General features: G+C 42.2%; 1 protein-coding gene across 2 annotated transcripts; it reads left to right on the forward strand.

The window, feature by feature from the left end:
• The first annotated feature begins 99 nt into the window (after positions 1-99).
• Positions 100-15,687, forward strand: MEMO1 (mediator of cell motility 1). 2 transcript variants are annotated; one of them, XM_082215109.1, is made up of 9 exons: positions 100-557; positions 7,187-7,268; positions 8,013-8,081; positions 8,842-8,954; positions 10,444-10,555; positions 11,865-12,007; positions 13,264-13,340; positions 14,590-14,694; positions 15,040-15,687. In XM_082215109.1, the coding sequence occupies exons 1-9, from the start codon at positions 497-499 to the stop codon at positions 15,169-15,171; spliced, it is 894 nt and encodes a 297-aa protein (XP_082071235.1). In that variant the 5' UTR covers positions 100-496; the 3' UTR covers positions 15,172-15,687. The 2 variants fall into 2 exon arrangements, with proteins under 2 accessions (XP_082071235.1, XP_082071236.1); XM_082215110.1 differs by lacking the exon at positions 100-557 and adding an exon at positions 6,547-6,669.
• Positions 15,688-21,508: the final 5,821 nt, after the last annotated feature.

A 21,508-nucleotide genomic window follows, 5' to 3' on the forward strand; every position in this document is an offset into this window, starting at 1 on the left:
GCTGCGCCCGTCGAGGGAATAGGCAAAGAGCGACCCAATCGCCGGAGGGCTTTTGCTTCCCTTGGCCCAATGGGGAGCCGCGCTGGTGTAGTCCTTCTGCCACAGGAGCCGAGTTAGGCCAAACCCGGCGGCTGCCGCCTGCTCTGTGGGTTTCGCCCGGGCGGCGGTCGCTGCCTTGGCCTTTGTCCCTCTCGGGCTCTCCTCTCCGCCGCCGCCTCCTCCGCCTCCCCCACCCGGGCCAGGCCAGGAGGAGCCTCCGGCAGAGCCCGCAGCCCTCCCGCGCCTCGTGCTCGCCGCTTCCCCAGCCTTGTCGCCGGCCCTACTCGCCGTGCCTCCGGCAGCGCCGCCCCCCCTCGCGGGGGCTTGGGCTCTGCTGGGGGAGGAGGCGGAGGAGGGGGATTAGCACCGCGGCCGCCGCGGCCGGACTCTTCCCCAGGCCCCCCTGCCTCCCTTCACCCCCGCCTCCCCCAACACCATAGGCGGCTCAGGCACCAAGATGTCCAACCGAGTGCTCTGCCGGGAGGCCAGCCACGCCGGCAGCTGGTACACGGCCTCAGGTACGCGCCGGGGCGGCGGGGGTTTCCGGGGCCTGTGGGGGCGAGGGGCTAGGCTGCTCCGTCGGGCGGCGGGATTGCTCTCCGTGAGCTCGCTTTGCTCATTTATTATACGCGGGGGATCGGTGTCTAAACGACCGAGGCGAATAAAGCCCTTGGAGATTTTTAATCCCGAGTAATTAACCGCCCGGCGCCGCTACGATGCGGTTTCTCGGTCGTTGCAAAGGTGGGCCGAACTCAACCTCTTACCGGGAATGCGAGGCTTTTTTCTTTATTATCCTAAAGTGGGGGAATAGTGGGTGTCCCACGGACGCATATCCGTGATCAATCCCGGGGTGTTCACTCCAGGGTGCGAAGAATCTCGTGGCCACTTAAAGGCAAATTTATTTACGGGCGCGCAACCTTTTTGCGGCCCAGAGTCTACCAGATCGGATGCAGCGATCTGGTGAAGCGTCCTGTAACCCTCGAAAGCTGTCACACAATGAGGTTGCAGCCCTGTTCATACTTAACCTGGGAGTGAGCCCCGTTGAGGGGTTCGGTAGGACTGACCTGTGATGAGTAGGCCTCTTTAGGATTGCCCTGTAATTCTGTGAATCTCTACGGTGCCGTGAGACTCATTTGTGTGTGCGTGTGTAATTGGCGTTAAAAAGACATGGGGCGAAGGAAGAGAGCGTTTTGCAACACACACACACGCATGGCGCTGAATTGAAGGGAGGTTGGGATGGCAGCAGGCGACGATCGCGGCGCGGAATCCGGCGTTGATTGTGTCGGGAACAAGGCTTCCCCCTCTCCTTCGCCCCGGCAGGTGGGCCATGGACTGAATCAGCACTTTCCGCCGGGCATTTCGAGGCCCTTTTCTAGAACCTCCGGTTGCCTTTGCCCTCCATAAGCTGCCGTGGTTGAATTCCCGGCCAAGCTCCAGAAGGGTGGGGAGATCGGCGCCAGGAGAAAAGAGATTCCCAGAGATCGCCCCGGGGATTGTAAGGAAGCTGTACTGGTTCCTATTCCCTTTATTATACCCTGAGGAAAACAGCGCATTTCGGGAGAGCTGATTGTGAAAAAGAAGCCAAGAGAAGAATCCCTTGGTAGTTCGGTGTCGAGTTAAAGGAACCGACAAAGATCTGAAGTGTGTGAATGAAAAGGGGTCATTTAGGGTAATACGGGGGAGGGGAAAGAAATGGATTATGGGAACGCAGCAGTTGTCTCTGAATCGAGCTAGTAGGCATTTTGTCAAGTCCGGCATCTTGTACTGCCCAGTGTACTGTTTTTTCCCCTTAAAAAAATAACCATTACAATTTATTAAACCCCCAGAGAATGAGGTATTACTCTTAAGAAGAACAAAGGACTTAACGACTATGTTTATAGGGAAGTCTTTGTGTTTACAACCCTGCGTTTTTAAAGTGAACAGGCACAGAAGATATGAGGGAGATAATGCTTTTAATTAGTGTTTCTGGATTTCTGATACCATTTAAAAAGAGCAAATAGGACCAGTGGTGTTGTCAGTCTTTGCCCCCTTTTCTTTCTTCTGGCCCTCCTGAGGAAATGCTGCACACAGAACTGCCCTCTGCAGGATGAAAGGTGTACATGTTCCAGAATGAGTTTTCTTCCTGTATGTATTGTATGCAGCAACCAGATATTTCATTTGGCCTTACAAAGAAACAAAAGAACCTTCAGGACTGAAACAAAACAAACACTTACTTCCTCTGGCTTGATGGTTTATACTCTTACCTGAAAAATGTGATGTGGAGAGAGAAGATAGCAGCAGGTTTGACAAGCATATGTACATTGCAGCTGGCTACTTGCAACTTGCTAGCTGCATGTCTGCTTGTTAGCAACTGTAGTAGGTATCTTAACCTTTAGAAGTCACTCCTAATTGCTTGTCATAAGAAAGATTGTTTCCAACTGGAAGTGTAGGTTTAGGGATGCAATACATGCCATGAATGTGCACCTACTTTGGAGGAAGCCTGAATCCAGAACTGAAGCAAGGTGCTTCTGAATGCTTTGGGATTTATTATGAGGCAAAGCAGGTCTCCCCCAAAGCAGCTCAAAACAAGTCTGACTGCTCCTTGCAGTCAGGCAAAAACATTCTCTTCTCCCAGACCTTTGGCTAATTAAACAAGGTATGACCCTTTAAACTGGGGATATTGCTTTTGTTTCTTACTATGTTATGTATTTTTGTGTTTTGATATTGTAAACAACCCTGTGATCCTCAGATGAGGGGAAGCATATAAATTTAATAAATCAATAAATACAGTGTGGATGGAGGAACAAGGGCAAGTCATGCAAACAGATGATGCAATGCTATTGCTAACTTTGACAGGTTGAAATCAGGGTGCGGAGGATATTGATGCAGGAGATAAAGTGTCAATTCACAACTTCTAGCAGGTGTAGCAATGGATTTAAAACTGGTTGGTAATACACATGCAGTGTCCAAGCTTGCTGGATGCATTGCTGAATAAACACATTTTCTGCTCTTGGGAGCTGGCAGCAAGACAAAGAAGACTGAACCGGCTGGCTAGACAGGTTTCCTGGGGTCTCTTGCTTACTCTACAGAAAAACCTAATGTGAGCTTAGCAGTTACAAGAGAAACTTGTATATGCCAGGCCATTTTGCTGCAGCAAATACTTAACTGCCAAACCACAAAGTGATGTGCAAACACAAATTTCATTTAAAGAAGAAAGAATCCTGTGGCTCTTAAAGACTACCATATTTATTATGGCACAAGATTTCATGGAAGAGAGCCCATGTCATCAAATGCACAAAGTGTTATTCTTACTTGGTGTATGTGTGTGTGGAAAAATATGTAAAAGGATGTGTCAGAAGGCCATGAAATACAAGTCAGTCTTTGACAGCTCTGTAAAACTTACATGTATGCAAGATAAGCACCTTGACCATTCTCAACAAGTTGCCAACAGTTGTTGCATCACAAAGGGATATGTCAAGCAACAATGATGAAGGGTGAAAATTTTTACAGTGCTTTATTTTTCTATGGATATTTTTCCTGTTTGATAAGTCTATTAGTAACTGAATAGATGCCAGTTGCAGATACAGTTTACGCAAGCTTGGCAGTTTCAAAGTTTTTAGCTTTGTATGCTAAATACAAGTAAAATAGAAATGCTAAATTCGATCACTCTGATGCAAATTATCCTGTTTTTGTCATGGATGCAAGTGAGAGCTACCACCGCAAACTTACTGCACCTCGGGCCGGGCGTGGCAGGCCAGAGGGTGGGGGAGCGTGTGCCCATATGCGTGCGCACATGCTATTTCCGGTGCTCCTCCGACCCGGAAGTGGGCAGCCATGCAGCGCCGGTAAGAGCGGGCAGCGGGGGTCGCCACAGACTGGATAAACGAGTTCCTCGGGCCTTATGCGGTCCGCGGGCTTTAGTTTGGGGACCATGATCCAACCAAATAAATAGTGAATAAAATGTATTCCAGAGGCTGTTAATGCTTCTGTTGTTCAACTGAAATGTATCTTAAATAAGCTGCAATCCTACATCTATTTCCTAGTGAGAAGTACCATTGAATACAGCTGGTCATGCATCTGAGTAAACATGCATTGAATTGTGTTCTTTGTATGTTTTTACCACCATAACATATACTGTGGCATGTGTTTTCATAGGCAGCTGTGTACTCTTCTTAGATATCTGCACCTACAAAAGGTTGTGCCATGGAAAAAATCGTTATTGGAAGATAGGATGTTACACTCTTGCATTCAAGTGGTGTTCAAAAGTATATCTATAAAAACAAAAGATAACTTACGAAAGCAACTTTGGTCCATTGTAGACCATTGATCTTCATATACTGTTTTATTTTACCAATGGAAGCATCAAGCTTTTCCATATAGGTATTTTTATTTTCTATTTGCAGATTTTTGAACTTTAGCAATTTATATAGTTCAGGTTACTGGGTGTTTGTAGTCCATTAAGGGGCATTCCGCGGGACACGGGTGGCGCTGTGGGTAAAACCTCAGCGCCTAGGACTTGCCGATCGCATGGTCGGCGGTTCGAATCCCCGCGGCGGGGTGCGCTCCCGTCATTCGGTCCCAGCACCTGCCAACCTAGCAGTTCGAAAGCACCTCCAGGTGCAAGTAGATAAATAGGGACCGCTTACCAGCGGGAAGGTAAACGGCGTTCCGTGTGCTGCGCTGGCTCGCCAGATGCAGCTTGTCACGCTGGCCACGTGACCCGGAAGTGTCTGCGGACAGCGCTGGCTCCCGGCCTCTAGAGTGAGATGAGCGCACAACCCTAGAAGTCTGGCAAGACTGGCCTGAACGGGCAGGGGTACCTTTACCTTTAAGGGGCATTCCATGCTAAATAAACAAACGAAATGATTTTTTTAAAAAAGGGGGGGAGAAAATGCACTGTGAACATTAAAGTACTTTCCACACATGCTGATTTTGGATGAGATGTTGTGTTTTTCAGAAAGTCAGCAGCCTCCCAAGTTTTACATGCTAGGTGAACTAATTACTAGTAGGTGAATGGAAGTAACCAAAGCAATTGCTGGATTTACTTGCACAGAGGAGATAATGTCCCCCCCCAAAAAAAAAAAAACACCCATGAAAAGCCTGCAATGATTGGACATCATATATAGTTGTATTTTTGTGAATTTTTCAAGTGACTCTCTACCTTTGAAAAAGAGATCCTGAGCTTCAAAATGAACTCTTAGCTACTGTTGAAGGTTTACATTTTATTCTATAGCAGAAAGAAAGAGCACACATTTACAGGCAGTGTGACCTTGAGCAAATTTTTGGAGAACTGATAGATTCTTCCCTCCCACCCCAAAAAAAGAAAAACCCCTGAAGATTATTTCAGCATGTATAATAATTTACTTGTTCCCGTGGTTGAAATTTTGCTGTTTGTCACATTTTGTTGATTCAGTATGGACTGCTTCAGGGGATACCGTTAAAACATTTCCTTTTAAATTTTAAAACAGAGGCCTCTCTGGGTCCTAATTCAAATCCAGTTATTCCTGGGAGACACAAAGATTACTGTTTCCTCATTTTAATTAATTTCCCTCAGAAATTGTGAAGATGTGTCTACAGGAACACTCCCATCATTTTTGCTACAAGCCCTGGTTGCGGTGAGCCTGTTTATCAGGATCTGAGGGCTGCAGGTGGTGAAATGGTTTACTAGTAGGCACCGCCCAACTCCCTGCAGCCCCTCCATCTTGTGTTGTCTCACAGGCAGCCTTGATGCAGAGCATCTTCTTGCATCAAATGTTTTATGGGAGGTGGCTGCCTGTCACAGCTATACAGGGAGGGGGGAAAGTCATTGTGTGGCAACTGTTCATCCACTAGCCAGGTCTAGGTTTTATGATAGCAGTAAAAAAAGCGGAGCTGCAGTCTAGAAATGAGAACTACCAAATCAAATGGATGCTCACATACATGGTGTGGAGAGCTGCTACTTGAAAGACTTGCGGTGGATGCCCAGAACACAATTTTGCATGCATTTTGCATCTAATAATTTATATCTAAAGATGCAAATTTAGGCCAGCTTTTAAAGGCGGAAGAACAAACTGTAGTTCCTTCTGTCAGGCCCTGCTCTGAACTATGGGATGTCAATTGGGTTTTCTAAACTGGATGTGCCGAAGTAAAATCCCCCCCAAAAAACTATTGCGTGGGTGGGAAACCTTGACTCTACATGCTAGATCTTTATCAGGATTTAGTCTTTCAGACCAAGTTTGACAGATGGTTGCCCTTCTGCCATTTACCTGATGCAACAATGGCATCAGGTGATTAGGTGCTCTCAGTTCTAGAATCATCTCAATTCCATGCCAATACCTATGTAAATGTTCAAACTACTGTTGGCCACAGTGGATCATTAAACAATACAGCTTCCATATTTACCCTTCCTTGTTAATATTCAATGATGCCTTGGAGCCAGGCACTTCTTACCACACTCCTCTTTAGCTTTTTAAAATTATCCTTATTGTGTAGTTTGTTTAAGCATGTATTTATAGAACTTCCAAGTGGTGTGTTAATGAAGCAATCCTCTTCTGAATTAGTTTTTGGCAGCAGTAGCTCTTGGCACAACTAGATGCAGCACTGAGAGGGGATGTTGCAGAGATATTGGAAAGGGTCACACTTGAATGCAGTTTTTCCTTTGGGTTGAAATAGGTCAGTTGCTAATGTGAGTTTAATACAAAGCAACAATCAAGCTGGCGGCTGTTTGTCAATAGACTGGTTAATGTCTAAGTGTTTTTCAAATTCTTTAAAATGTTATTAGGTATATTTCCTGTCATGACTCCCTGTGAAATATCAAACGTTACTGATTAAAAATGAAATTAGCAAGGTATCATCTTTGGAGCCACCCGGAAGCATTAAAATGACACTGTTCACATGCCGAATAGAACTAGTGGTGTATTTTTCTCTGGTTTCCTACTGTGGTTTGTTTGGAAAGAGAGAAACCATGCACATTGGTTCACACCTAATGCTAAACCAGCGATACGGTTGTTTCCTCCCAGCTTGGCAAATGGAGGAGCAGGACAGACATGATTTGAGCAGCATGTGCCAGAATGCTACTTGTGCACAGTTATAGCTATGGTTTGCAGCTATAGGCCATTTTGCTTATTCTAAGGATGGCTCGTTGGTTCTCCTGTGGTTGTTGTTTTTAAAGCCTTATCTCTTTTTCTAGGACCTCAGCTGAGTGCACAACTAGAGGGTTGGCTTTCTCAAGTACAATCTACAAAGAGGCCTGCTAGAGCTATTATTGCACCGTAAGATTTTTCTTTATTTTCACATGTAGACTATTTTAAAAGAACTGTTACAAATTGTCACACTCCAATATCTGCAGCAAAAGGTGGTGCTTATGGAGTGAGAGAAATAGGCCAGTTCATGTCGGTCACTCTGCTTAGCTGCCCTGATACAGGTGATTCTTTGGTGTCATTTGCTTGTCCTATTTTGTTTAGATTATTTCTAGCAACTATCCTAATTCAGAGGAAGGAGAGTGCTTTATCTTGCATTCTTCTTACTCTGAATGTGTGGACTTTTTCCTTCCTTTGAGTCCCTATCACCAAAGGAGAGAACACTTCTTGTGTTAATGAAAGGTAGTGTGCTATTTCATTTCAGCATTGTTTGTAATTGCTCAGAAGACTACTACTAAGATTTCAATCTTAAACATGGTTTTGCTTTAAGAAGTAGAATGCTCATAGCTTCAAATTACAGTCGTCTCTTATCACAATTTTAGGTCATAGGCGTATTCATGCAAGACAGTGCTGTGTCTTGCAAACATAACCTTGATAAGGGTATATACATATCTGCTGTCTGAGAGTCACGTAAGTAAGCTGAGTTGCTCGTTGATTGTCAGTGTACCAACTGGGCATGCTGCTTATATCTGCTGTTGCATTTTTCAAGAGCCAGTTGAAGATATGCTGCTTGTCAACTCCATAACATCAGCAAGCTCCCCTATATGCTGCAATATGCTGACTGTTAATCTTGTACAATGTGTCTGTTTTTTGCAGGCATGCAGGCTATACTTACTGTGGGTCGTGTGCAGCTCATGCGTACAAACAAGTGGATCCTTCAGTCACGTAAGTCACTTTAGAAGATTCTTAGAGTGTGTACAACAGAATTTGATTTGCATACATGCTGACTTTAAGACAGAAGTTATTTTAGGTAGTGGCAAAGAGGGATACCGTAGTGGCTGACACATAATGGAGATAACTTGCTGTTTTGTCCCTATCCTTGGGCAAATTGAACAGTGCCTCTGAGAGACAGTATACTTCGTAGAATGAATGGATAAATGTGTGAAGTTCTAATGTCAATGCCCCCTTTTCTTGACCCTACCCACCCAATACTTGTGTTAGCTTTGGCATCGTGGTTGCCATCAGGATGCGAAATTGCTTTGGCTCCAGATTGCACCAATGAGCACACGTATGTGAAGACATTTCTATATAGGGTGGAGACAGTTTGGACCACAGCACTATTTTTCGGGTTGTATTTAAAATTGCCTGGAACTGTATGCAATCAGGACCATACAGTCCTCATTTTCTGTGATTAGATGCTACATGATGTAGCATCTCACTTGCCACGCTACAGTGATAACATAAAAAAGAGCTGTAATAAAGGCATCCAACTGGGAGCCTTCTATTTTTCCTTCAAGTAGAAAACCCTTTGGTTGGACACAACTGTAATGGGGATGTAACCAGGGAGCAGGAAGCATGTCTGTGTGTGCTGGAGTGCAAACGTTGATAGTGGAACCGTTCACCTGTCTTTAGCTAGTCATGGAATCCATTGTTTTTCTGTTGAGTAGACAGTCGCTAATATTACACGTTTTCTGTTCACCCTCAGACGGAGAATCTTCATCCTTGGGCCTTCCCACCACGTGCCCCTCTCCCGGTGTGCACTTTCCAGTGTGGATATATATAGAACCCCACTATATGATCTGCGAATTGATCAAAAGGGTAATTGTATATAAAATACACAACCACTGCAGTACACAAGCAAAACTAATTCTTAGAAAACTATTAATCCTTTGTGACTTTTACTTTTATTTGACTTACCTCATAAAATAAAAATAGGGTATGGCACAGGAAGTAATTCTAACATGGATTATTATTTAAGGAAGAGCACCATTTAGAATTCATGTAGTTCATTGTAATAATTCAGTCTGTTTTGTTGGACTGTCACCAGCTTTTCTGCAAACCCAACTGTTTTATTTGCACGCTGTGGCCTTAGCTTTGTATCTGGGAGAAGGCATTTCATTGTTTGTTTTCTTCATGTTTTGATTTTTTAAACGTTTGGTTGGTTTGTATCTTAAAACCTTGGGAACTAACAGGACTAACAGAATAGTGTCTTATGAATGAACCAAATGGACACATGTCCAAGGATTCTGTGGCAGCCATAGTTCTGCCTTTGTGCAGTTATACTACTGAACACTTTCAGGAGCCTAGAGTCTTATTTTCCTCCCTAGTTAGAACAAAGTCTGTTGGGATTTTGCCTGCTTACAGTAACCACTTGTCCTTCATTGACAAAGTTGATGCAGTACAATAAAATATATAAAGCCACTGCTTGTAACTAAAATAAATATTGAGAGATAAGTGAGATGGGTTACAGAAAAAAAATTAGCTCTAATTTCAGTTGTGATAGTCTTTATATCAAATCTTGCATCAGAGGGGAGGCACCATTGGCTCTACAGATGTTGGACCCCAACAGCACTGCCAAGGCTGATGAGAGCTGTAGTCCAACCACATCTGGAGGAACACAGGATCTTTTTCTTGCATAAAAGAGAATGACATGCCTGTAACTTAGTATGAGAGTTTCTGTAGTTAAAATACTTTAGCTGAGTTAATAGAAGGATTGGGAGGGAGAGAGCTTTTCTGAGCACATGAAAACATTTGTAGGCACCTACAATCATTGTTTTCTATAAACATATATTTCCCAATAGGTTATTTTTGATTCTGCCGCTATCCAGTGGTTACTGGTAATATTAATACATAATCTGTCTGCTCTCCCATACAGCCTGAAGGCAAAGGTTTTAACTTGGCACTTTATATCACAATACAGTGGTACCTTGGGTTACTTACTCTTCAGGCTACAGACACTTCAGGTTACAGACTCTGCTAACCCAGAAATCTTACCTCAGGTTAAGAACTTTGCTTCAGGATGAGAACAGAAATTGTGCTCCAGCGGCGCGGCGGCAGCAGGAGGCCCCATTAGCTAAAGTGGTGCTTCAGGTTAAGAACAGTTTCAGGTTAATTATAGACCTCCGAAACGAATTAAGTACTTAACCTGAGGTAGCACTGTTCTTGGTTGAAGAGATACACTTCATCCTAGTTTGAGTATAATGCAGTCTAACCAGAAAGTTGATAAAGCAGAAAGACAGCTTCTCATTCAGTTGTTGCAGCCTTCTGCTATTTTTTTAGTCAGACTAATATATTCAAAACTTCTCAGTTTATGCAGAATTATGGAAGACTGGAATGTTTGAGCGCATGTCTCTGCAAACAGATGAAGATGAACACAGTATTGAAATGCATTTGCCTTATACTGCTAAAGCCATGGAAAGGTACATTTACTTTTTAAGAAGCTGCACCATATGTAGAATGTACATATTGAATCCCTGCTTTTAATAAATCTTATGTATGGGTTTCTCCCATACTCCACTAATGTAGAATACGGTATGCTGGAATCCTCAAGTGTCTTAAGCTCATTAAAACGAGTAAGAGAACTGTAGGCTGTAACTTTTAGACACACGGATAATTTCTTAGAGTAGAAATCAGTAGGGGTTGGGTAGAGTTCAGGCGGTCAGGGCTTTTATCTCATCTTACTACATCTGTTATTATATGTTCCTTCCATCCTTCCTTATGTGACTTGGAAGAATTGGCAAAAATCAAGGAAGTGTACTATCCCACTTTGTGCAGCTTGTTCCAATTATAGGAGACCCAAATCCTACAAAACGGGAGCATCTTTCCATAAAGAAATTACCTGTAAACGTTTGTTAAGAAATGTATATACCACTCTTTATCAAATAGCTTCAGGTCAGTTTAAAACATGGTAACATAACAGTTCTATGAATACAATTTATAATAGTAGATAATACATATAAGCAATACAGTGTTGAATTAATTACAAAGGTTCACTCAGCAATAAACTCTGCAACTCAGCCACTTCAAAATACAAGTCTAAGCATAAGCTATTGACTACACATCTCAGGTGTGACTATAAAACATACCTATTTAACAAAACAGTGTTTGAAAAATCACTGCCCCTTTGGGCATGAGACAATGAAAAAAAACAACAGGTTGTTTTCCTTATGAAGCTATCACTACCAGAGTACCTATTTCTGATTCTGAAATACAGAGAGAGTCTGGCTTGGTCATCTGAAACATACTGTGTTTCTTTACAGCAGGCTTCCTCAACCTTGACCCTCCAGATGTTTTGAGACTACAATTCCCATCATCCCTTACCACTGGTCCTGCTAGCTAGGGATCATGGGAGTTGCAGGCCAAAAACATCTGGAGGGCCAAGGTAGAGGAAGCCTTCTTTACAGCATGCTGTTTTTGTCAGGCTTAAGCGCTGTTCAAAGTGTGCTGTTGAGGTGCAAACTTTTAGAAAGTGCTAGTTAGATAAATATGGCAACAGATCAAAATGATCTTTAAAAAGAATTGTTTCCTTTTTTTAAAGAAATAAGGCTGAATCATGGATTCAGAATATGTGCCATGGGGTGTGTTCAGTGCTTTTCACATGGGAGACAGGCCTACAAGAAGTGGGGGAAAGTTGCATGTGGGCAGCACAATCAGGAGGGTGAGGGGACCATTCAGCACCGATCTTGTCTTGACCCTCTACAATGCAAACTTATTTTTCTCTTCTTTAAGCCATAAGGATGAGTTTACCATTGTTCCTGTGTTGGTTGGAGCACTGAGTGAGACAAAAGAACAGGAATTTGGAAAACTCTTCAGCAAATATTTAGCAGATCCTTGTAATCTTTTTGTGGTTTCCTCTGACTTCTGTCATTGGGGTAAGTTGAGGCATGTTAATAGTTGTGAACTCCAGTTGCATACATTGGCAAATACACACAAAATACGTGTATGTTACATTGAAATGCATTTTAGTTTGACAAACCTGTTAGAGCGAATTGAAGCTGAAGTTTGTTGGTTGCACACCTGCGTGGTGTGGCAGGGGTGACAAAAGAAGTAGTTAAGGCATGAGTTTGACTTTACACACACAACCATATACACAGAGATAAACGCGCACACACACACACACACAGAGAGAGAGAGAGTCCTAAGAGTTATATTTATTATTAAAAGAGGAAATCATACGACACATTCTTTTGTGATCAAAAATGAGAACTCTTCCCATGGTTGAGTCAGGGTGGCAAGGATTCACCAGCAGTTTTAATAATTTGCATTCCAAACCTGTATCTGATCATTCTTTTTCATATTTGCTTCATTCTACTCAAATTAGAATTGCAGAGCCAGCAAAAGAAGGCAGCCGTGAACTAGTTTTTTGTGGCTTTTGTGTCATTTTAAAGTTTCCCAAGCTTTTACTGGAGGCATCTCTGTCACTGCTCTTATGGGGGCAAAGCAGGAAGAACATTTCTGACAAGTGGCAGTGTTCTTAAAGCACTAGCAATTAAAAACAACAACAGCTCTTCTGGCATTTTGCAAATAAAGCAACGTAAACCAAAATGATGTCTTTATACTTTTTAAAACTATTGATACAAGTTTAAATTTACTTTAAAATAAAAAAAAAATTGATGTATGACCATACTATATTTCCTTAGTGCCAAAAGTTGATAGAAATCATGTTTGCGTTATGAGGACACTTTAATCTGATTGGTTGCTGTCTTGTTGGGATTAAATTTATTGCAATATAATGGAAAAGTTCAAAAAGTCATTTTTTACCTTAATAACCTGAGATACCTGAGATACAAATGAGCCTTTCAGCACACTGTGATTTAACACCATGGCTTGTTTTAAAGCTGTTACCAGTGCTGGAAGAAAAGGGAAAGAAGAGTTGCTGGTTCGTGAGCTTAGTCACACAAAGGGATGGGCATAAAGACTCTGTGCATGGGCAGAAGACATCATCATATGTCATTAAACTGATGGCTGATCATCCAAATGCAGTCAGTATACTGAATGAGAGTATTTTAAAGATGCAGTACACCATAGATTTGTGCTGCCTATTCAGATACCACTTTATTTCATTTTAAAATATAACCACATAAAAGATGTCTAGTTACTCATTTCTTCTTTAATTTGATTAATTAAGGTCAGCGGTTCAGATACAGTTACTATGATGAGTCTCAAGGAGAGATCTATAGGTCCATTGAAAACCTAGATAAAATGGTAAGTGTTAAATTTCATAATTTCTGTTGTCTGCTCTTCCTGTGTTTTTTTGAGGGCTCCTGGAGTTTTTCAGAGCTCCAAATAACACATTTCCGTTTCTGTTTCAACACAAGGGAGGCAAACTGGATCAAGACCATTTCATCTATCCCTAGTCTAGGAGGGAATCCGTAGCCGCAGTACATGTGGCCATCAACAACATTGGGAAATAGAGTTTTGATGTCCAGGATCCCCGTGGAAGCTTTTCAGAAATGCTACTTGTTTCTTCCTTCATTGCTAGAATTCAGAATACCCCAATGGTGTTGGATCATCAGTAGGTTCAGGTGGGGGGTGGGTGGAGCAGGGAGAACTCATAACCACGTGAGTCCTAGTGAATTTAGGTAAGTGAGGAGATGATTGCAGCCTTAGAAGGCTTTTAAAAGGTCAAAATCTGTTAGTGATGATAACTAAATGGTGTCTGCATGTTCCGAGGCACTTTTGCATCTAAATACTAGCTGCCGAATGGGATGGCTGTTGTCTTCATGCCTGTCTTGTAGATGTTTCCATGGAGACATCTAGAAACAAGATTAGAGTAGATCAACCCTTGGTCTGATTCAGTGGGGCTCTTTGCATCAAGAGCATGCTAAGACCATGCTGCCAGTTGTTCTAAGAGACAGTTGTAGACTCTAATGCAGGCATCCCCAACCTGTGGCCCTCCAGATGTTTTGGCCTACAACTCCCATGATCCCTAGCTAACAGGACCAGTGGTCAGGGATGATGGGAATTGTAGTCCAAAACATCTGGAGGGCCACAGGTTGGGGATGCCTGCTCTAATGGGAGAAGGTGTTGGGCCTAGGCCTTCCCAATTTATCACAAAACCCTTTGGAAAACTCTAAAATTCAAGGGGAAAACTCTTGATCATGCTGGTCAGGGAGGAAAAGACCTAATGTTTTATGTAGAACTTCCGCTTTACTGATAGCTTCTCAATTTGGTGTCAGTCTCCCCCGCAGGTGATGTGACAACCATATCACATTGAGTGGAAAGTTCTGTGTATTCGTAATACACAGTAATACATAGTACACAGTAATAATTATAACTGTCTTTTTTACAACAAAAAAAAGTTTGTAAAGCTTAGGTATTTCCCTCCATGTTAAGACTTTCTGTGTTTGATATCTGTATTTCTTGGGCAACATGCTTGGCATGCTATAAATGTTGGTTATGAATAAATGCAGCTCTAAATTATAGCTGATCATAATATTGATATTCTCCTTAGGGTATGAGCATTATAGAGCAGCTTGACCCTGTGTCCTTTAGCAATTACTTGAAGAAATACCATAATACGATATGTGGAAGACATCCCATTGGGGTTTTACTAAATGTAAGTACTGTTTGTTAAGCAGAGTTCAAATGCAGCAAATGCCATTACTAGAAAATACCATACTCTCTCCTTGGTGACCAAACCTTCTGTGGTTTAGCTTTTGTCGTACTCAGCTGGGTGGTGTTCTTAGCAGAGTTTGGAGTGGAACTGAATTCTTGAGGGAAACCCCGAATTTCCAATAGTATTTTCCCTTCAGTAATGTGGGGACCGAGCGTTGATACCTACCAGTCCTCCCCTGCAAAGTTTGCAAGAGTCCATTATGAATAAGGCGCTGGAGTGCTGCTGCTCTGAGAATGTCAACTTTACTTCCAAAACAGCGAACCTTTTTGCTTTCCTTCCCCCTAGGCTATCACAGAGCTCCAGAAGAATGGAATGAACATGAGCTTCTCGTTTTTGAATTATGCCCAGTCAAGCCAGTGTCGAAACTGGCAAGACAGCTCAGTGAGTTACGCAGCAGGAGCGCTCATGGTCCACTGAACCTCTGACTACTCAGGGATGACACCTGCACACCCAGTGGGGTCCCAGCCTTGCCCTTACAAAGATGCAGTTCCTGGTCTTTGGGTATACGGAAACCTCAAACTAATAGAACTCTTCTTTTTCTAGTAGGTGTAGTCCTTCCTTAGTTACAACTCATTTTAAAATGCTTTCTTGTTTAGGACAAGGGAAGGAAGGCTGGTGTCAAAATGTTGTGACTTCTAAAAGCCAGTGGCTATAAAGGGATGGTGGCAGACGCTGGTCCCCTTGCAGGTACAACATGTAAAAGCATTTACCACATCCCAGATTTGCACTCTGCAGACCTGTGCACATGTACTCTGCTTTCAGAATAGTTTTGCAAGTTGTAAACAGACGAGGGTGGAAGCTTTTTAATAAAAAATGCATTTATAAAAGATCCTGTATCAGAATATAATAAAACTCCAGTATAGTCAATTACTACCCATGTTGTACAACAAATATCTTCTATTTTAGTTGCTAATAAAGGGCTGCACAAACCAACCTGGTGTGATGTGATTTGCTTTGAGTGGTTTCTTTTCTACAGGCAAGTTTTCTTTTCTCCTTGTTCCTCTCCAGAAATTCCCATGAGTGGTTTCTTCCAAACTGTCAGACCAAAGGCCCTATTCCTATTTGAGCTATCTTCCAGGAGCCTCAGGCCTGTGGTAGACAAGGTCAGAAGCAACAGTGGGCAAAGGAAAATAAATACCATTTTGCACAGGGATTCTGTTCCTGGCCCTGGCACACTTCAGCAGAGCACGTATAAGCGTGCCCTGTTATTCCCTCTTCTGGATCCATAAGGACCTGCACGTCGGCAATTGCACATCAATTGGAGGCACCTAAAATGGTCACAGCATGTACTGCAAATGTCCTTTTACAGGAGGCTAGTTCCTTCACACACCTCTATCTATCCTCCATTCATGCAACCAAGAGTTCAAGGACACATTTCAACCAGGCAAAAACACTTGAGGATATGACGTAGGGCTGGTGAGGGATGTTGCCTGAGAAATATCCCAAGAGCCAAATAGTGAGGTGTGGAAGGCTGCATTTGGCTACTGGGTCACAGGCTCTTCACCCTTGCTTTAAAGTACAATGAACCCTGTTCTGTTAGAATGTCAGTCTTGAATCCATCAGCAACGGGGTGCAGAACAGCTCCTGTAGGGCCCTATTGCTACCTCATGCAGCACTAATCTTCTGAGTAGTGGGGTCTATCTGAGGTCCTCCTGGGCCTTAATTTCAAGAATCCCAGCACTGATTCCCCCCCTAGGGTCCCAGCATGCCAAAATAGAGGCATGTAGCCAAGGAGAAGGGTATGCAGATTTGGAAGAACAGTGTTGCATGTGAAGGCAGCTGGTGGCAATGGTGCTTCCTGGAGTCTTTTGGCATCCCTTTCTCCCTGTGCACATGGTGCAGAATGACAGTTTTTAAAAGTGTAGGAGCTGATGCGTGCCAGCCATACAGCTGTTAAAGGTGCAAGGCATTGTTTGCTTTGCTCCTGTACTTCCTGCTGCAAGCTGCCCCATTGCAAGACCACAGATCTATTCAGCAAGGAAGATACATGAAATGCCTCACATTCCTTCTGATTTCTTGGTGATTAAGTGACTAAACAACCCTAGCGACATGAGTGCCTCCATATTTGCCTAATAAGCCTTAGAAGGTTGCGTTGACTGTTTACTTCCCAACTTTCTTTACTTGCTCCGCCCAATTTTTTTTAAAAAATGAGCTAAGAGTCTAGGCCCTCAGTGCTTTGTGGCCGGGTGGAGAAGAGGGAAGGGAATGAATGTGAAGATGAACTAGAAATCATTCAAAGTTTCTGAATGAACTTAATCCACTTAGCTCACTGAGTAATTATGGGCACTACTAGGTGTAGTTCAGAGATTTTTGATGTCACGCACTGAGTTGATTATTAGATTATGATTTAAGTACAGTTATGTACAAGTTCATTCAAAGGAGACACATTTAGAGTCAAGATGGAAGGTGCTGCATCATTCCATCTTCTTAGATAGGAGTAACTACAAGGTACCACACTTGATAACATTAATTTTATTACTGTGCAGGTCCTGCTGTTGCTGACATCTAAGCTCTAATGTAGCTTTTTATTCTGGATTGCTTCTGTCTTGTGTTTCTTTGTCCACTTTTGTCATTCTTTGCAACCCACCTGGTGTTTTGCTACTTTCCCCCTAAGGTATCTAAACTGGTGCTTCACGTAGGCTTGGAAGAATTCTAGTACTGGTAAAAATGGTGCAGGAAGGTGACTTTCCTGTAGTGTAACATAAGCAGGGCAGTTGTAACTCCAGTTTCTCTGACCTACTGCCAACCAGCTTTGATTATTAAGGGAAGCAACTTTAAAAACAAAAACAGCTACAAATAAATGCCCATGTGACCCATCCTACTTGGTCTCTCTCTTTTCAGTCAACAGTTAAAAATAATTCTGTTTTCCAGAGCATACATCACATAAGCTTTTCTTATCCTGTCAATGAAATGTCCCTTCTGTTCATCTATAAATTTAGTGCTGCTGGTACAGATTGTTCTTCAGGCTGTTTGAGAATTTTAAAAATTTCTGTAGGAAAAACTCTTGGTATGTCTGCTTCCTTAATCCAGTAAAAAGTAAATATATTTTGTGTGTTTTTTTCTTTCAATTTTTTTATTGATTTTCCAAAATATTTTTTAAACAAAACAAACACAAACATAAATCTCAATCATATTAAACCAATCTTAGTAACATTATTAAGTAACTCCCTCGTATTCCCCTAGTTGAATTTCAGTGTATATCATTATAACAGTTTTCCAAAGCCAATTTTCTCATAAAATTAACTTAATCACTTAACATCTTTCTGTCTTTCTATTTTAGCATTAAACATATTATTTCCTAGCATTACATATTTAAATCCTAAGCCTATCTAATATTTGCAAGCTTTTCCAATTAAATTAACTTGGCATATTTAACTAAATAGTCTTTGAATTTCATCCATTCCTCCTGGTATTCCTCCTCCTTCTGGTCACGGACTCTTCCAGTCAGGTCGGTTAGCTCCAAAAAAATCCATCATCTTCACCTGCCATTCCTCCACTGTTGGAATTAAAATATCGGTGTCCTCTAATTGTATCCATTCCTTAATCCAGCAAAGCGCTGCTGCTTCAAAGTAGATCTTCAAATCTGGCAGGGAAAATCCCCCTCTTTCTTTAGAATCTGTTAATAATTTATATTTAATTCTTAGTTTCTTCCCCTGCCAGATAAATCTAGATAAAGTTTCTGCCATTCTTTAAAACATTTCACATTGTCAATAGTTGGGAGGGCTTGAAACAAAAACAACATCTTTGGCAATACATTCATCTTGACCACCGAAATCCGGCCCATTAATGACAATTTTAAATTCGACCAAATCTCCAGATCTCTCTTAATTTCATTCCATAATTTCTCATAGTTATCTTTATATGGGTTCAAATTTCCCCCCGACAAATTAACTCCCAGGTATTTAACTTTTTTCACAAAGGCTAGGCCTGTCAAAAAGTAAATATATTTTGAGTTGGAGGTGTGTTGTAGCTCCTAGAATTGTAAACAGAGAATAGGATTAAATGATAACTGGAAGCATACAATGCCATTTGACTTGCAAGAATGTATCATGCAGGAAGGGCTTCCAGAATAATAATAAAAATATCCAACATCTCTACCCTGCCAAATCCACATACTTGTTTCTCCCAGAAGTTTGATGCCTATCCTCCTAAAGTCCTTATTGGTTCAACTCAGTTGAAATTAACTGCATTTGTGCATATTGTTAGTGTGTGTTCTTCATGTGTACAGGAGGAGCACGTGTTGGTCTTTGAGCCGAGAGTCATGGTTCATCATGGGGACAATTGGACCTTTCAATTACAGTGGTACCTCGGGTTACATACGCTTCAGGTTACAGACGCTTCAGGTTACAGACACTTCAGGTTACAGACTTCTCTAACCCAGAAATAGTACCTCAGGTTAAGAACTTTGCTTCAGGATGAGAACAGAAATCATGTTCCGGTGGCGTGGCGGCAGCGGGAGGCCCCATTAGCTAAAGTGGTGCTTCAGGTTAAGAACAGTTTCAGATTAAGAACAGACCTCTGGAACGAATTAAGTTCTCAACCAGAGGTACCACTGTAGTGGTAAGTCGAGAGCCAGTGTTGGGACTAATCAAATGGACAGTTTATTACAGGCACAAAGGAATGTTTACAGAGGGGAGTATTTAAGCTTGACCAGCAAATTTATAGAAGACAACGGAGGTCAGGACAGATAAGCTGAGAAGGAGCTGCGTGCTTAAGCTGCATGATAAAACTGGAGAGGCTCTCAAATGAAAAAGGGCAATATATAGCAGACAGAAGATGCTATGGGATAAATTACACAGCATGACAGCTGTGTAATTGTGCTCCGGTGGCGCGGCGGCAGCAGGAGGCCCCATTAGCTAAAGTGGTGCTTCAGGTTAAGAACAGTTTCAGGTTAAGAATGGATCTCCGGAACGAAATAAGTACTTAACCCAAGGTACCACTGTAGTGCTATAAGCAAGTCTTGCCAAGGGGATACTCTAAAGCAACAGAAATTGTACATAAGATAAATGGATGTTGATGTCCTATGCTGCCTTTCCTTTGCCTTCACATCTGCTAATGTTTGAAGCACAATGGAGTAAAGATCACATCCTTTTAGCTTTAAAACATTTGTTGCCTTCCAAAAGAGTGAAGCCAGAAGCCTGTACATATACTGTAGTTCTTTCCTCCTCTGAATATGCTTAGTACAGTGCTTAGTAATTGTGATGCTTTATTACTGATTATTGATGAGGATGATGAAGATAATGTAATATTAAATCCAGAAGCACGATCTAAAAGGCAGATGCAGAGCAGGTCATTCAAACTTATAAAATCCTAGTTAGACTTGTGATAATGAAACTGCTGTAATACAGTCCCATTCAAAATTTAAAAACTGCTTTACAAATGATGAATCTGTTATAGTACCATCAACTGGTTGGTATATTCAGGAAGTATAAAATGCATAATGTGCAGCTTAAACAGCAGATGTCGCTATTGGGTTTTAAAAATGTGTTCCTGTCAGCTGCTCCTTTCAAGGAAGCTACCTGTGTTAATATCAGGCTATAGATCAAGCCAGGAGATCAGAAATGATGCAGAAACATGAAACTGCCTTTTTGTAGGTGTGCACTTTCTGAATTTTAACCATTTCTGGACTACTGCATAAATGTTAGGATGCAGAACAGCCACCATGCATTATGCCCTCACGTTTTTCAAGTGTTTTCTATTTTAGCCAACAGCCTGGGGGGGGGGTCTTTCTACACTTACAATTTAGAGTAGCATACTTGTTGTTGGATCTGACATTTTAAAGAGTGAATTTGGAGCTGATTTTTGGCACCTTTGCTAATTGTTCCTGTTATTGGGGAGTGAGGGCAGGGTTTTCCTTTCCACATTACTGGCAGGTTGTACGGGAACTGAAAAAAATCAGAGGTTGTAGTCACAGCCCTTATATTCCCTGGTGTACCTCTAGCCAGTAAACGTTAGAATTCTGAACATACACATGGAATAGCGCTTTTGCAGCTTATCTGTCAATCTAGATCTAGATCGATATACAGGGATAACTAGGCTCATATAACCAACATGTTTAAGTCTAATTAATGCATGAAGGGATTCAAACCATAGAGCAAGCTGTCCTGCTAGACTTAGCTCACCTTGGGAGGGACTAGGTAATCAAGCCTTGTTCCCTCGGTCTACCTGAGAAGCTCAGTTTGTGAGATCTGAGCTGGTTGCTCCATTCTCCGACTGCATGGCTCTTACAAGCCACCTATACCCATAATTTATGAACTTTCACTGCTTTGCAATTAAGCAAAGTTTTACTGCCTGTGCAACTTTTCTGAATGCTGCATGGAAAAGCCCAGGAATCTGACCTTTGGAGAATTTGTAAGTAAACCATTTTAAACTTACCACGCGGTGATAGGAACCACGTGTGACTGTCTGAACTATGGCATATTGCTGAATGCCCTTTGCTATCTGCCATATCTCTTCTCTGTAGCGAATAGCTCGCAAACTGACAGCTCGTACTGGTCAGATAGAAGCAGCACGAAACACACATCTCCAAAACCATGCCCATCAAAGTGGGATGGTGCTTGTACATATGCCACACAACGAAAATATTAAGGATTTATTCTGAATCTTTTCACACTCTGGTGCCCACAGTGCTTTCTCAAAATTCCACTTGGGTTCACTGGCTCAAAACATTTGGGGACTCCTCCTGAGTCATAGCTAGTGACCTCATGAATCAGATTGCCACATCTCTGTACCGACTGGTCTCTTCCTCAGCAAG

This window comes from Podarcis vaucheri, assembly GCF_965113315.1.
Source record: "Podarcis vaucheri genome assembly, chromosome: 3".
Lineage (NCBI taxonomy): Eukaryota > Metazoa > Chordata > Lepidosauria > Squamata > Lacertidae > Podarcis > Podarcis vaucheri.

Coding starts and splice junctions, on each gene's coding strand:
- MEMO1 (XM_082215109.1), top strand. CDS start 497: ATGTCCAACCGAGTGCTCTGCCGGGAGGCCAGCCACGCCGGCAGCTGG. Junction 558..7,186: donor CAGCTGGTACACGGCCTCAG/GTACGCGCCGGG, acceptor CTCTTTTTCTAG/GACCTCAGCTGAGTGCACAA. Junction 13,341..14,589: donor TTGAAAACCTAGATAAAATG/GTAAGTGTTAAA, acceptor TATTCTCCTTAG/GGTATGAGCATTATAGAGCA.